This window comes from Mytilinidion resinicola (assembly GCF_010093595.1).
Source record: "Mytilinidion resinicola strain CBS 304.34 unplaced genomic scaffold BDZ99scaffold_31, whole genome shotgun sequence".
NCBI lineage: Eukaryota > Fungi > Ascomycota > Dothideomycetes > Mytilinidiales > Mytilinidiaceae > Mytilinidion > Mytilinidion resinicola.
In genome coordinates, this window is record NW_022985467.1 from 347,649 (window position 1) to 363,178 (window position 15,530).

The 15,530-nt window shown below is 44.7% G+C and overlaps 4 protein-coding genes, 2 non-coding genes and 1 pseudogene across 7 annotated transcripts; 2 read left to right on the plus strand and 5 right to left on the minus strand.

The window, feature by feature from the left end:
• Positions 1-741: 741 nt before the first annotated feature.
• Positions 742-1,964, minus strand: BDZ99DRAFT_201543 (ARP2/3 complex, 21 kDa p21-Arc subunit). Its single transcript, XM_033713255.1, has 4 exons — positions 1,860-1,964; positions 1,755-1,800; positions 1,416-1,690; positions 742-1,265 (listed from the first exon to the last, which is right to left on the minus strand). The coding sequence occupies exons 1-4, from the start codon at positions 1,863-1,865 to the stop codon at positions 1,005-1,007; spliced, it is 588 nt and encodes a 195-aa protein (XP_033569611.1). The 5' UTR covers positions 1,866-1,964; the 3' UTR covers positions 742-1,004.
• Positions 1,965-2,097: 133 nt separating this feature from the next.
• On the plus strand, positions 2,098-4,030 carry BDZ99DRAFT_454664 (P-loop containing nucleoside triphosphate hydrolase protein). Its single transcript, XM_033718398.1, has 4 exons — positions 2,098-2,339; positions 2,388-2,475; positions 2,532-2,683; positions 2,735-4,030. The coding sequence occupies exons 1-4, from the start codon at positions 2,200-2,202 to the stop codon at positions 3,543-3,545; spliced, it is 1,191 nt and encodes a 396-aa protein (XP_033569612.1). The 5' UTR covers positions 2,098-2,199; the 3' UTR covers positions 3,546-4,030.
• On the minus strand, positions 3,834-3,944 carry BDZ99DRAFT_t84. The gene has a single exon. It is a non-coding gene; the product is annotated as a tRNA-Pro (tRNA).
• A 93-nt stretch (positions 4,031-4,123) lies between the features above and the next one.
• On the minus strand, positions 4,124-4,216 carry BDZ99DRAFT_t83. The gene has a single exon. It is a non-coding gene; the product is annotated as a tRNA-OTHER (tRNA).
• Positions 4,217-4,396: 180 nt separating this feature from the next.
• BDZ99DRAFT_t82 lies at positions 4,397-4,489 on the minus strand (annotated as a pseudogene). Its single transcript has one exon. The product of its transcript is annotated as a tRNA-OTHER (tRNA).
• Positions 4,490-5,207: 718 nt separating this feature from the next.
• BDZ99DRAFT_551016 (uncharacterized protein) lies at positions 5,208-6,449 on the plus strand (the record flags this gene model as incomplete). Its single annotated transcript, XM_033727005.1, has 2 exons — positions 5,208-5,678; positions 5,726-6,449. 2 exons carry the CDS (start codon positions 5,208-5,210, stop codon positions 6,305-6,307), a joined length of 1,053 nt encoding a protein of 350 aa, XP_033569613.1. The 3' UTR covers positions 6,308-6,449.
• A 1,826-nt stretch (positions 6,450-8,275) lies between these two features.
• Positions 8,276-9,342, minus strand: BDZ99DRAFT_527372 (uncharacterized protein; the record flags this gene model as incomplete). The annotated part of the gene is made up of 3 exons (XM_033726252.1): positions 8,276-8,928; positions 8,985-9,105; positions 9,163-9,342. The coding sequence occupies 3 exons, from the start codon at positions 9,340-9,342 to the stop codon at positions 8,276-8,278; spliced, it is 954 nt and encodes a 317-aa protein (XP_033569614.1).
• Positions 9,343-15,530: the final 6,188 nt, after the last annotated feature.

Below are 15,530 nucleotides of genomic sequence, written 5' to 3' on the forward strand. Positions count from 1 at the left end.
CATCTCCCCAGCCAAGATCTTACCTCACCACGCACAAACCGGCTCCTGAATCCCAGAATGTTCCAATATCCCATTTTAACTCCGTTTTTCTCTCTTCCGTTTCAAAAACACGTAACACCGTTGTTTAGCGTTATCCTTAGTGCGGCGTAGCGGGAGGCGCCCCGGCACCGCCGCCGGCCGGCCCGCCTACACGTGGCTGTTCTGGACACCGCTAGATCCTGGGCATCCGAGTGGATTCCAATTTGACTTCGGCCGGGTCCTGCCGAGCTACTGTACAATAGCTAAGGGTGTTGACGTGCGAAGTGGTGGCGGGTGAGGTGGCGGGTTCACCGCTGTTTCGGGGATCTGGAGAGGGGGGAGAGGGGAGAGAGTGGGGGGAGGATGTTCTGATCGGTGAGTGTGAGGGGATCACGAGGTGTGAGGGGGGGGCGGAGTTGGATGGGAGGGTAGAAGTCGAGGTTCGGGGACGGGGGTGCATGGGGGAGGAAGTTGGTTGTGGGAGATGGGGGATGACGTCTGAGGTTGTGATGACGGTTTCTGCGGGATGAGAGCTTGGGCGGTTGGGTTTGGAGGTCTAGGGTATGCAGAGGGGATGCAGAGTGCTTGCAGACCTGTTTGGAGATGCAGGAGGATGTGGGATGACGTCTGGGTATCGTTCTAGGGTGTGTGGTAGTGTGGGTAGGATGCAGTGAGTAGCATGCCGCTACGAAAGCGTCGTCTAACGGGTCTTATCTTGCTTGCATGTACCGGCTTCCGGTTCAATTGATTGGTACGTCTTGCGATGGTTCACTGAATAGTTAGAAGTTGTAGTATTCCGCTCTTGAATTTTGATGTAGTCGGCTTCATTCCAGCCTGCAGAGTGTTGTGTGAGCCTTCTCTGCATCCGGAAGCCGTGTTCTTCGATCTCCAGACTCGTCTCAGCTTAAGCAGTATCGTCTTCTTCCTTCCGCGGTCTCAGCTTAACCCTCGGCAGCTTTATGGCCCCTCAACAATCGTACGCAGCGCTAATCCCGACTTCCCTCCAATGCCTTGCCCATAAACTTCCTCTTCGTAAAGCTCAGCCACCATTTGCTCGGCGTCGTCGCGCCATCCGCGTACACGCGGCCCAACAACCGCTGTGCTAGTTCCTGCCGCATCTGCATTATGTACTGCCGTAGCTGCTCTGCCTGGTTCCGGTCGCGGGGTGCCTCGAAGGCTTGGTTGAGGGGGAAAGAGGCGTCGCCGGGGATGGGGAAGTTGGTGTCTAGGGCGACGTTTGTGACGGACTGTATTGAGAGAGATATGTGTCAGCCCAGTTTCTTGGGTGCCTATTTGCTCCACCACTGTGGTTGTGTGGGTATCGTGAACCTCGTCATCCTCCAGAAATCATACTGCAATTATGAAGGCCATTGATAGTGGGAGGAATTCAACAGTACCTTCTCCGCATCCCTCCGACTCATTCCCGGCTTGATCTTCCCTAATATCTCGCTCACATATAGAATGCCGTAAATCAGCACGCGATCCGCGGGGCCCTTGATCTCGAAGTTGCGGAAGAAGGTGTTGGCGCGGAAGAGGGATAGTATCTCGTCTAGCGGGTCGTAGGACTCGTGTGAGGCGTCGATGGTGAGGTCGGTTACATCGGCGGGGAGGGGTGGGAGTTGCATTGCGGGGCCGCGCGTGCGGGTTCGGAGTGGGAGCAGGGCGAAGTTGCCTATGGATTGTTAGGGGCAACGTTTGGGGGTTCAAATTGGGAAGCGTAGAGAGACGGAGCGTACCGATTAGTTGCTGATTCGGCTCATCGAGGAAGACGGAGTGGTAGGCCTATTTGTAGTTGTTAGTATTGTGGGAGTGGGAAGAAGGATTGAAGAGCTGGGACGTACCGGCATGATGGGTATATAGGCCTATTGAATGGCGACGACTTGGATAGTGGACGGAGAATGTAGAGCTTCTGTTGCTGTTGCGCTGACTGCGAAGCTTGACGTCGTATGTGGTGGTGAGCTCGTAGGGCTGAAGTGGGAGATTTATTACGGCTCGTTAGATTGAGATAAGGCCCGTAATATATCCCTCAATTTACGCGTCTCGACTTCAGCGCGTCGTCCGTCTTGACATTATTACGTGCTCAGCTTCCCCGCGTACCTATCTTCCGTGTTTCTTGTACATCCAAAATCACTCCTAGTTTTGCAACCGATCTCGTGTTTCTGACCCCGAAACTTCTTCAAAATGTCCGACTACGAAGATGAGATGGACGTGGACGCGCCCGCCGTCGACGCCCCGGTCAAGTTCACTTCAGACAATACGAATTCGAAAGGGAAAAGAAGCGCTGCAAATTTACCAGTAGAAGCCGAAGACTCCTTGCCATGGTACTCATCCTTATCTCTGCGTCAATGCTCTGGCTAATTGTCTTTCAGGGTCGAAAAATACAGACCGAATACTTTGGACGATGTGGAGGGCCACCAAGACATTCTGGCAACCATCAACAAGTTCGTGGATACAAATGTGCGTCTGGGGGGGTTTACATTTCAAGAGTTGGAACAATTGCTAACACGCATCAGAGGCTGCCTCATCTCTTGCTATACGGACCCCCAGGAACAGGAAAGACATCGACAGTCCTCGCTCTTGCACGACGAATATACGGAACCAAGAACATGAGGCAGATGGTCTTGGAACTGAATGCTTCAGATGACAGAGGCATCGATGTTGTGCGGTAATTGCCATTCTACCTCTGCTTTCTGGGTATCTGGCTGACTGTTCACAGAGAACAAATCAAGACCTTCAGCAGCACGAAGCAAATCTTCTCCGCGGCACCCCAACCAGGCGACCATGCAACACTTGCTACCTTCAAACTCATCATCCTCGACGAAGCCGACGCAATGACTTCTACCGCACAGATGGCTCTACGAAGGATCATGGAGAAATACACTGCAAACACCCGCTTCTGCATTATCGCAAACTATACCCACAAACTCTCACCCGCACTTCTTTCCCGGTGTACACGATTCCGCTTCTCGCCATTGAAAGAGCCCGATATTCGGCGGCTAGTGGACAAAGTCATTATAGAAGAGAACGTAAATATCACACAGGACGCCACTGAATCTCTAGTCACATTGAGCAAGGGAGACATGCGACGAGCTCTGAACGTTCTCCAAGCGTGCCATGCTTCAAGCACCCCACTACAAATTCCAGGCAAACCAGCGCCAGATCCCAAGACTATCGTCCGTGATCAGATCACGCAAACCACGATCTACGAGTGCATTGCTGCACCGCATCCGGAAGACATCTACCGGATAATGGAGTTGCTCCTGACAACTTCGGATGTTACGCAGTGTGTCAAGACAATCGGTACGCTGAAAGCAGCAAAGGGTTTGGCGTTGGCGGACATCCTAGCTGCGCTAGGAGAGGAGTTGGTTAAGCGGGACGTTCCGACGCAAACTATGGTCACGTGGATGGAGGGGCTTGCGGAGATTGAGTACAGATTAAGTGGCGGTGGTAGCGAGGCCATCCAGACAGGAGCGGCGATTGGGGTGGTGCGGACCGGAGTAGAGTTGATGGCTAAGGGAAGAAAATGAATGTTTGAAGCTTCCAGGCGAACTTCAGCGTATGATCCACAGATCTTTCAGGGCGTCATGATTCGGTACCTCATTTTGAGGGTTTCAATCAACTCTACTAATGTATACCACGCCTTGTGGAGTTTTGCTGACATGACAAGCTAGAGAGTCTCCGTAGAGGTGACTTCAACATTCTCCTACTCAACTATAGCCAGAAGATCGTTACCACTAACGATCCGCTTTCAAGATACGGCATTCACTCCTTCCAAAGTACCAAGAGGCCAAAAAGGAAATAGCGAAATGCTTCACGTCCGGCGCCAAGGATCGAACTTGGGTCTTGCGAGGCGGAACTCAATTCGGGCCCGGCCTACGAATAAGTCCCTAGCCTAACAACATGCTAGCCAACTACAGCACACCGGATTGGGGACTGTCGTGCAATGAATAAGCTCATATGCTCATGGCGGTCACTTCCGGGTGGATGTAGGTACTCTCTTATATCTTTCAACACTTCCTAATCGCATGCTTCACCCACAACCACCAACGTAGCATAGCAATGCTCCAATCAATGTGCAGAACGGCAAAATAATAGGAGTTGACTTGTCCAGCGCCAAGGATCGAACTTGGGTCTTGTCAGGCGGATCCCGAATCAAGCTCCGATCCTAACATATTATAGCCAACTAAAGCACACCGGATTGTAGTACGCGGTGCAGTTAATAGTGACATATGCCCATGACGAGAGTTTTGGGGTGAGAAGGGTATCTTCATAACTTGGAACACAGCAAAATCACATGGGCTTGATCACAGCGGTCCAGATGAGATGTTAGTGCTCTGGTCGAAGGCGTACGATCGCAAAAAGAATAGGGGTCGGAAACGTCCGGCGCCAAGGATCGAACTTGGGTCCTGTAGGCAGAAGGCCACCCTTAAACCTAGTACCTACTCATGCTAGCCAACTACACCACACCGGATTAGAGGTGAGTTAAAGAATATCAAGCTTGTATTCCCATGAGTAAGATTTCTGTGCTTGTTATTCTATTCCACTTTTAACACCGAACTGCGCCTTGAAAGTACATCGCCTTTCTAATTGCGAATACCTTCTTATCAATGTTGCCGCTGCTACACTGCTTCAGTGCTTCAAGCCCGCTATACGGTGTCTCTTCCAGTAGCTCTGGATAATCGGTCTGTTTCCAGGAGCTTGTGAGTATTGGCTTGGGTTCCATCAGTTCTCCCACAACAGGTTTGTGATAAAGTTTTGTACACGAGACCATGGTTTGAGCAACATCGCGAAATCAGCACTCGAGCACAATGGCATGCTTCCAGATCATATCAACAATCTCAGGTCAAGCGGCTTTTCTTAGCAATCCAATCGAACTATGTTTTCCTCGTAGAGCTTGCTTGTCAGGGAGTAGCGGTGAGGGCTACGGCAGGCGCACAGCACCTCTTGTATATAGCCTCACCTTCCTCCAGACCTCTCTCTCTCCCCTGCATCATCATCATCATCATCATCATCATCCAATACATCACGTACACGGTCTACAGCTCCTTGTTCCGTGACATTGCTCTTGTGATCTTCTACATAACCAACCAAATTTGCCGACGTGCAGTTACTACCACAGCTCCTAGGCGTTTCTTGATTTCTTCGCTTTTCCAAAAGATCATCCATCAGCTCACAACCAAGCCAACAAGATGGCCGCAGACAGACCTCGACGTGCCCTCCCCGCTTCTGCGCCGGCACCTGATAGACCAAAAAAGGAAGTCAAGCCTAAAGTTGGCAAAAAGCCTGCCGAAAAGAATGTCGAAAAGCCTGTCGAGAATCTTGCCGATCCAGACACTGAAGCCAATCAAAAGGACGAGTCTCCAACGAAGAAACCTAGAGGTAGAACTAGGAAGGCCCAGCAAGCGGTCAAGCAAGCAGTCGAGCCGGAGGCTAAGAAAGAGCCTGAGAGGAAGATTGAGAAAGATGTTGATGAGGAGGAAGATACGGATGCAGAAACCCCAGCAGCCGCAGCAGCGAAACGCCAACCCCGACGTGGAAAAACCCAACCTCAGGGCTTGGACATCGGAAAGGTGGAGTTGGCCGCAGGCGCAAAGAGCGGCAACGCAGAGGAGGCTCCAGCCAAAAGGCCTAGTCGCAAGACGCAGGCCAAGCCAACTCTTGTATGTTATCCCAGTACTGAATGATGGCCCACTGACAATCAACACAGAGACCTGACGCGCATCTTCAACCATTTGAAGCAGTCCCGGAGAGTTCGACTCATGTTCCGGAGTCTGCAGCCGTCCCCGAACGAAAAGGAGGCATCATCAAGACGGATCTACGCTGTCCCTTCGTTGTCCCAAGCGACCCGTGCTTCGATGTCAAATCGTTCGGTCATCAGACGGTTGTAAATGATATAGTCGGACAGGAGTGCAAAACCGTCCAGTGCTCTCACAGTGATGCGCTCAAGCAGTACCAAAAGCAAGCAGACTTCTCCGGCGCAAAAGCAGCGTTTATTCGTACCCACGTCTTCGCACACCTTCAGAAGATTGTGGAGGCAGAGAACAAGAAACATAAAGGCCTCCAGCGATCGCTGCCGCAGTTGGCTGATGAGTTGGTAACGTATCTCCGCGAAGAGAAGCGGTATACCGAGTGGGGATCAGAGTCAGGTACGTCCAGAGAGTGGCTGGATTGCGCCGAGTGGGTTAGGGAGGCGGCGCTGGTGGGCTTGATTCACAGAGAGGACGATGGCTGCGAGTGCTTTAAGATTGAAATTCTGGAGAGGTGGGTCTATCCGTGGCTGATGATGTAGTCGTCGTCGATTGAATTCTGGATCCCATCCGTCCATTGCGGCAATTCCTGCGGAAACGTAGATGAATTGGCGAAGTTCTGAGTATAGGGGGTTGTTTGTCTCCTACTATTAGAGGTCAATGCATGTTTGCTTTTTCAGGGTCGATACCACTTCACTAATCCTACAGTTTCGTGATGAAGAAGGGAATACCGAAAAAACCAATGGTCTCTGAAATGAAATTGTCACGATGCATTAATGCCCATTTATTACGTTAGTCGTCTCTCTCTATGATCTAACCGCAGTCACTGATGTGCCTGAGCGCCTATGAAACCAAGATTCAAATCGTTGAGCAGCCTATGCCAAAGCTAAAACTGCAGATCTCGCCCGAAACTGGCAAACGACAACGACACCAATCGCTAGTGATTTTCACTCTCTCCTCCCCTTCTTACTCTCCGCAAGCTCGCTTGACCTGCTCTAGGAATAACCCGCATTGCTTGTCTGGACGATGGAAGAGTCCCGAAGCTGCGGCTACAGCAATCCACTTTGCCCACTGTAACTCGCCCTTGACAAACTCAGGATCGAGACCGCGGGGCTCAATATCTAGGTGCTGCATGCTTTCCAAGTACTTGGCGAGATCAGTGGCAATTTGGCTGATGGGCAGCGGGTGTCGGTTCGCATCAGCGGCCTTGGAACATTCCATGTGGTAAAACCGTTCTACGTCCTCCAACACGCTGTCTCGTTGCAACAGTGCTGAGTCTGGAGTAACGGAGTGAAGCCTGGCTGCCTCTTCATCGCTGCAGTGGTCCTCACATCGGGCACCACTGGCTCTCGCGTCAAGCCTTTGCTCTGCTGGCTGGGGTTTCTTATTCATTGCGTTGGAGCTCTGAGGTGGTACTACGGCGGTGAGTGTGTTGTCTCATCTGCTACCTACACATGACTAAGTCAGTTTTGAAATCACACACATTCTCTCCATGATTATTTACAGCCAAACCTGCCATCTTTTGCACGGTATCATCGACATCTTGAGGTCGGGCCACCTCGCTAAGCTGGACGGACTCACTTCCTCGCAGTTCTTTGGAAGGATCCGTCTGGACTTGCATCTGGAAGGATCGTTTAGCCAGAACATGCAGAACGTGTTCGTAATATGATTTACCTGGAAGTTCTGAGAGTTTGACGCTTTTGCTGGTCTGTTAGTAGTAGTGTTAACCGACTCAACTGAAGCATTTCCTTTGCCTTTGTCAGATTTCCGCACGGTAGATGGAACGCTCTTTTGGTCAGCCTCCTTCTGCTTGCGAGACTTTTCTGGGGCAGCGCGGAGGTTGTAGCGTTCCATGGCGATATTCTCTCTGGTCAAGAGCTGTGGGATGTGGGCGGATCCGGTCTTTCGTGGCGGTTGGCAGAGTTGGAAGAAGGTATGAACTGGATGAACCTACAAGGGCGATTCATATAGAGGCTGAGAACAAAGCTAGAGGGTGAATGGAGCGCGTGTCTCCAAGTATGTGAATGTTCTACGGTGTGCCCCTACGCTCACGAGCAAACTATCCATGGTAGTGAACTAGTTCCTAATCTGGAGATTGCTGTCTGCGCGGTCGAAATCGTCAATTATGTAGTATCATAAGCACGGTTAACTTGCAACCTGACCAATCGCCAGAGATTGATACTTTTCTTGTCGGTGCAATCAAGTGTACTCTTTGCCTTTGCTGCCGTTTCGCAGGGTAGAGAAGTCCTGAACATGTCAACCCCCTGCACTGGGCTAGGAAGGTTACTGATATCAAACTCTGAAGCACAGACAGCACCGAATTATCAGGGTCACCTATTTCCATGCTCACGAAGACTTCATGGTACGACGAACAGTGCTCAGGTGTAGTGATGGTCGTCCATATCTAAGCCAAACTCCTAGTGAACTCAAACACCTCATAGACTTTAGTAGCTAACTAGCATGTGCTGCCGCAGCTGAACCTGACAATTTCTGAACCTTGCAAATGCAACCTATCTCGGAAAATCTGTCCGCTGCCTCTCCTCGCTCTCACTCGCACAAGCCCGCTCGACCTGCTCTCGGAGCGATCCACATCGCTCGTCCGGACGATGAAAGAGTCCAGCATCTGCAGCTTTGGCTGCCCACTTAGCCCACTTCAGCTGATCCTCCACGAAGTTAGGGTCTAAGCCGCGCAGTTCGAGGTCTTGGTACTTCATGCTCTCTAAGTACCTTAACTGATCGGTGGCAGTCTGGTTAAGGGATGGCTTATAACCGACATCGTTGGCTGCCTTGATCAACTGTTTTTCATACAGGCGCTCGAGATCCTCTAAGATACTATGTCGTTGCACTAGCGCCGCGTCTGGAGCTTCTGCGTGGAGGCGAGCAGCTTCCTCGTCGCTGCAATGCAGACCGCATTCGGTGTCGGAAAGTGTCAGCTGTCCTAATGATATGGATTGGTCTTCCTCATCGTCGTTCGCGGCGGTGGCCTCGATGGCAGGGGAGTCAATCTTCCTCCTCGGGGTAGATGCGTCAGCATCTACCATGCTAAAATCCGTCCTGTCGATGTCCATGAAAGATATATTTGGGTTTGTTGCCCGGCGTTTCTCGTTCCCCGCGCTGGGGCCCTGAGCTTCTAGGACGGTGGCGTAGCTGTCATCTTCATCTGCTACCTTTACATAAAGGAATCAGCTTTCAATTCACCCTCGAACATCTCGAGACTACTTGCCGTAGTATTTTCCACGCCTTGTGCGGTGTCGTCAACATCCTGGGATCTAACAACCTCGCGGAATCCGGTGAAGTCGCGTGCTCGAGGCTCTCGGGATGGTTGCATCTGTCCTAGCATCTAAATAATCAAGTCAGGGCTGATTCTAATAAGAATTAGGAATCTACAATTGCTGACCTCAAGAGTCTGAAAGTTCGGAGCTTTCGGCGGCTGGTCACTGACAGTGCTTATTGAACTGATTGAGGCCTTCCTCACAAATCTTGCTGACTTCTGGGTGGAAGCTTCAGTGGTCTTCTCGTCAGCCTCCTTAAGTTTGCGAGACTTCTCTGGAGAACGGCGGAGATTGTAGGGAGGCATTGTGATAGAAGCTTTAGTATAGTGATGAGATTTTGAGAGTGTGTGAAGTAAGAATAGTGTGGAGTAAAAATGATTTTGATTTCTGGTGGTAGTTGGTAGTGTAGCTGGGAGACTCGAAATTGAGAGAGGAGGGGGGGGATTTATATAGAGGTAAGAATCAAAACAAAAAGGCGAATAAAATTCGGGGACTACTAATCGTACACCCCCTAATTCCTAGACGTACACCCCCTTTTCACTACACGTACACCCCCTCCCCCCCCTATCGCTTCACCACCTTCTGATTGGCTCGGAGGGCTGCTCCGTAGCCTCCGATTCGCTCGCTTAACTTGCTTATTAATTCCGAATGCTCTCTCCAAATGCGGCCATGTACAACACAAGCAATTACATTAACTCAGGATTTCGGGCCTACGCGCCCAGCTAATTACAACTTCTACAGAGAAGCTTTCAGCTGTGCAAGGCTCTATTCAGCTGCGCAGGGTTCTATTCAGCTGGTCTCTACTCAGCTAAGCTGGTAAGACCTAGGGGGTGTGCCCCCTTTCCTCCCTATATATATTCTGCCCGTACGGCACCACAATACAACAGAGTTCACGTCAATTTGCAACCTGAGTGTTATAAGCCCGGATACTTATTAGGACCTGCCTTCCTCCCTGCCTTCCTCCCTGCCCTGTCGTCGTTGATATCGCTTTTGAACCTTTTTAGTGTTGAGTTAGTTACAACGCTACAAAACCCCACTGCCACCATCTACACGACAGCCTGTGTTCTCTCACCATGCCTTCCACTTCCACCTCCGTCGACCGAGTTGTTCTATCCTCCCCTGCTAACTGGAAGCTCTGGTTCTTTACAGTTAAAACAAAGGCCGTCTCCGGCAAAATCTGGGAACATGTTAACCCCTCTAAGCCGTTCTCTAATATTTCTACAAAGATTAACAAGCCTGGCTGGCCTCTGCTGCTAAAAGCAGCAGATAGTAAAGGATTATAGACCCCGACGGCTAAATTAGATTAGGAGCATACTAAAAGGATTGCTATAAAGGAGGAAGATTGCTATAACGCTAAAATAGACGCTATTAATAACCTCCGAGTGTATATTATTAAAACGCTCGTATCGCACTATATACCGTTTATTAGCAAGGCTAATACTGTGTATAAAATACTAATTAGCCTTAAAAATCAGGTGGCTCTATCTAATTAGCTACGCCGCTATAAACTCCGCACGCTATAGCAGCAGTAATAAAAGTTTCCAAAGGATTTAAATATTAAATAATAGCTATAGGAATAGACTGTTCTCTATAGAAAATGCAAAGAATATTAACTGCCTAAAGCCGCTAATAATTGTCTATAACTCGACTTCCTGCTCTTTATCTAGCTAAAGAATCCGGAGTTCTTAATATACTAGCGTAATAAAATATACCGCCGTATAACTAGTAAAGCCGCTAAGGATATACTAATACTCTAGGAATTAGTTAATCTATTCTATAACTAGAGGCGGGAAGCTTAAGCAGTTGCCGGCAAAGTTACCAGCTATTCTATATTTATAATAACACTTAACAGCGTGGAATTAAAGCTACTAGGCACGCCGGCAGCTACGCAGGCCACTATAACGGCCTCTACGCCGGCCGCTACAACGGCCTCTAAAACCAAGAAATAGCCCCTAGAATACATCTGCGAAGAACGCTACTACTTCCGGAATTGCCTATATATCTGCGAGAATAAACGGCTAAGCGGATAAAAGAGCGACCTAGCTGTAGCAGCTAAGCTTAAAAAAAACCTCTAGAGCTAACCTAAAAAGCAGTAAGTAATTATTTAAAAAATATAGGAAATAGCTAAGGCCGGTAGGCCTACTACTAGATTAGTTTTTTACTTTATAATTGCTATTATACTATATAGAGTTTTCTATCTATCTACCTATAGCTTACGCAATAGTATACTGCTTAATTGCGCAGTAACTATATATATTTTTAACTACTAAAGCCGGTTTATTAGCAATCTAGTTATAACGGGTTGTCTCTTCTATACCTTCTAAGTAATATATACTAAGCAGGATATAGGTTAAGTTATTATCGGGGTGCAATAGTCTTTAAAAGGTAAGGCAATAATTAATTAAGGTCTAAAACGGGGTTATTACTTCTAATAGGTAGTATTAAAGTCTTAAGTTAAATATAAGGTTCCTATCTATATAAAGGAGCGTCCCTATATATAAAAGCTCCGTTCTAAGAAATCTATAGCTTAGTCTAGATTATTGCACTCGGTTACTAATCCTCTAGTGCTTATTCTCGCGACCTTACTTCTAAGAATTACTTTCTAATCCTTCTAATCCGTCTAATCTATCCTATAACTTCTATTCTTAGATTATTCCTATCTACTAGCAGTCTATAGGGGAATCCAGGATCCCTATATATTCTATATATAACCCTTTTAGTCCTGTAACCTGGTTCTATATAATTAGTTTTATCTGCTTACTTATCTCTATAAGTGCCTCTGCGCTTAGGTTATTTATATTACAGGTTATAATACTTACTCCCCCTTTTAAAGCTTTCGGCCCGAAAGTAATTCTATAGTAGGGTCTCGGATAAATAGCTAGCAATACCCTATTTACTAGGCTATTATTATACTATTCTATTTCTTCCTTTATAATACCTAAAGTTCCGAAATCTAAAAAGTTCCTGTAATATAACCTCCTGTCTAATCGCTCTGCAAAGCTTAGAATTAAAATACTATCCTATTTTTACTATTCTACTAATAGCCTGCTCTGCAAGGTTCTTAAAGGTAATACTTAGTATAGGGAATATATAAAAGTTGGTAGGGTGTGTAATATTTTTAGTATTAGTGCTTCTATTTATAGGTATCCTGTTCTATTCTATAGAATTTCCTAACTTATTAGTATTAAAGCTAGATTATAATATTTACTGTCTTAAAAAAGAAAAGGAGGCTGCAGCTAAGGCGGCGCGTAAGCTCCTAGCTAAGTCCTTCTATCTGCAAAAGCAGAAGCGTTTACTAACTAAGCGTTGTTCTAAGATGCTTTATTATAGGTTTTCCAACTTAGAGAAGATAGAAAAGAAAGATTAGAAAAAGGCTAAGTAGAAAAAATAAGAGCGTGCCGAGCAGGAAGGCTTGCCTTCTGCCTTAGGGATTATCGGGTACTTTTCTTTCTTTTCGGGTGTGCCAGGCACTCCTAGTTATCTCCTTTAAAGCCGTATATTTTAATTATATAATAGTTATAATCCGCCCTTAGATCCCTTTAATCCTTTCTAGTTAAATAGTGCGCTATTACTGTTTTTCTAGGCTGTTCCGGATTCTAGCGGTAAAACTGCTATAGGAGTTCCTAATAGTTTGCTAAACTTTTAACCAGTTCCTATATATTTTTAGAGGTGCTATATCCTTTCCACTTAATTAGGTATTTCTTTTACTAACCGTGCTATCGGGAATCTAGGATTTGCTCGACCTTATATTTATTATTATTGTTAACTTTAATATTGTTTTCTAGCTTAGTATTAGGTAGTACGGGTTCTAGTAGCAATACGTGGAAGACCGGGTGTATTTTTATTCTATTGGGTAGCCTAAGCTTATAGTTTACTAGGCTAATAATATTCTATATTTTAAATAGTCTAATCTTAATATAGTCTAACTTTATACTTAGTTATTTTATTTTAATATTTTTGCGGAGTAGGTAAACTCTATCCCCCCTTCTAAAGGTTAGTGTAATACTCCGGTATTGGTTATAATATCTTACTAACCTTAGCGTTAGGAATTAGATATCTATTAAGAGCTATTTCTATAGCTCTTTTATATTTTTAACTAATAGCAGTGCCCTCTAGGCCCTTATACTATTAAGTTAGGGTTCTTAATATACCTCTAGATCGAAACTGTAGTTTATAAAAAAGGGTAATACCTTTATTATCTCTATAAATGCGCTATTATAGGTAAACTAGGCTATTAGTAGTAGTAATACCTAATTATCCTGCCTGTAATTAATATAGTATTATAGGTACTATTCTAAAGTCTAATTAAGCCTTTCTATTTGCCCGTCCGTTTAAGGGTAAAACGCCGTGGAAAGCTTATGCTTTATTCCTAGTTGTATAGTAAGGGTCTGCCAGAATTTTAATATAAAGAGCTTGTCTTAGTCTGAAATTATTTCCTAGGGTAGCCCGTGGTTGCTAATAATATACTTTAAAAATATATAGGCTAGATCTTCTGCCGTTAATACTTCTTAATAAGAGATAAAGTATATATATTTAGTTAGTTGGTCCGTAACTACTAATATTGCGTTATACTTTATACCTATTATAGGTTTAATAAACTATAGTAGTTTAACTATAAAGTTCTATATAATAGATTTTTATACCCTTTCCGGTATAAAGGGACTTCTTATTAGTCTGTATAGTACGTGTTATACTAACTTATTCTTTATATACTTGCATTTATATATAATTTTCTCTATTAATTTCCGGAGTCCGGGGAAATAGAATGTTCTTGCAATTCTTTCCCGTGTTTTTTCTACTCCCTAGTGCCCGTGCACTAGTGTACTATAGAATTCCTTAATAAGCTCTTCTTATAAGGTTTTAGGTATAAATATCTTGTCCTGTAAGGTAATAATACTGTCCTAGATTTTTCCGCGTTTTTAGTTTATAGGTTCTAGGCGCAAACTTTGCCAGTTATAACCTGCTAAATCCCGGCTTTCTTAGTCTACCTTCTGTGCTGCCTTAATTTATCTATACTACTTATTATCCTCGGATCTATAAGTAGCTGCTGCTTGCGCATAGTTAAATTTAAGGGTTCCTGGACTTCTCTTCCTAAGTATAAATTGCCTAGCTTTCTCGGCTCTTTTTATATAGTCCGGCCTTCTACTAAGTGTATTTATATAAGCGTTTTTAGATCCTTTTTAGTATATAATCCTAAAATTAAAGGTTCCTAGTTTTTCTAACTATTTTACTTATCTTCTATTTAACTCCTTAGTTATAGTAAAGTATATTAGATTTTTATAGTTTATATACACCTGTATTATATATACTGCTTTTTTAGAGTAAACTTTCTACTAACTAAATACTTCTACTATAGCTAGTAGTTCCTTATTATAGATATTATAGTTTAGCTTAGCTAGGCTTAGCTTCTATAAGTAGAACGCTATAGGATATAATTTCCCTTATTTATCTAGTTAGTTAAGTATTGCTTCTAATACTTTATCCAACGTATTACTTTTAATAGTAACTGGTTTCTATAGATTAAAGATTGCTAACACTAGTTTTAAGGCGAATTATACCTTTAACTTATTAAATACGCCTTACGCTTCTAAGGTCTATCTATACTTAATATCCTTTCTAGTAAGTTCTATAAGTAGCTCTGTAATTTTCGAGTAGCCCTTAATAAACTGCCTATAGTAATTAGCTAATCCTAGGAATAACTGTAGTTCCTTTAAATTTACAGGCTCTAGCTATTCTTAAATAGAGAATACCTTGCCTTTTTCTATTTTAATCTATTCTAGACTAATAACGCATTCTAGGAATTTAACTTTCTGCCTATAGAACTCGCACTTATTTAGGTTTACTATAAGGTTGTATTCTTTAAGTTTTTTAAGCACCTTTCGCACGTGTATTTTATATTTATTTAGCGTTTCTAAGTATATAAGGATATTGTTAAGGTATACTACTATAAACCGATTTAAATAGCCTTTTAGCGCTGAGTTAATTACTGCTTAGAATATTGCTAGCGCGTTAGTAAGCCTAAATAGCATTACTATATACTTAAAGTGTCTGTATTAAGTTCTAAAAGCTATTTTCCACTCTTTTCCTTCTTTTATCCGAATTAAGTAGTACCCTTTGCGTAGGTCTATTTTTATAAAGTACTTAGCCTTATATAGTCGGTTTTTAAGTTCGGAAATTAAAGGTAATAGATAGCAGTTTTTTATTATAATTTTATTTAGTTGCCTATAGTTTATATAAAGGCGTAGCTTGCTATTTAGTTTTAGGATAAATATTATAGAGTAACCTACGGGCAATTCTAATAGTCTAATAAATCCTTGCTTTAGGTTTTTTTCTAGGTATTCTTCTAGCACTTCCAGCTCGTTCTAGGCTAATAAATAGATTAGTCTAAACTGCGGTTATTCGCCTAGTACTAGGGGAATATAGTAATCCTAAGGTTAGTGCTTTAGTAATATATTCTAAACCTTTTCTATAAAGATTCTTCTAAATTTATTAT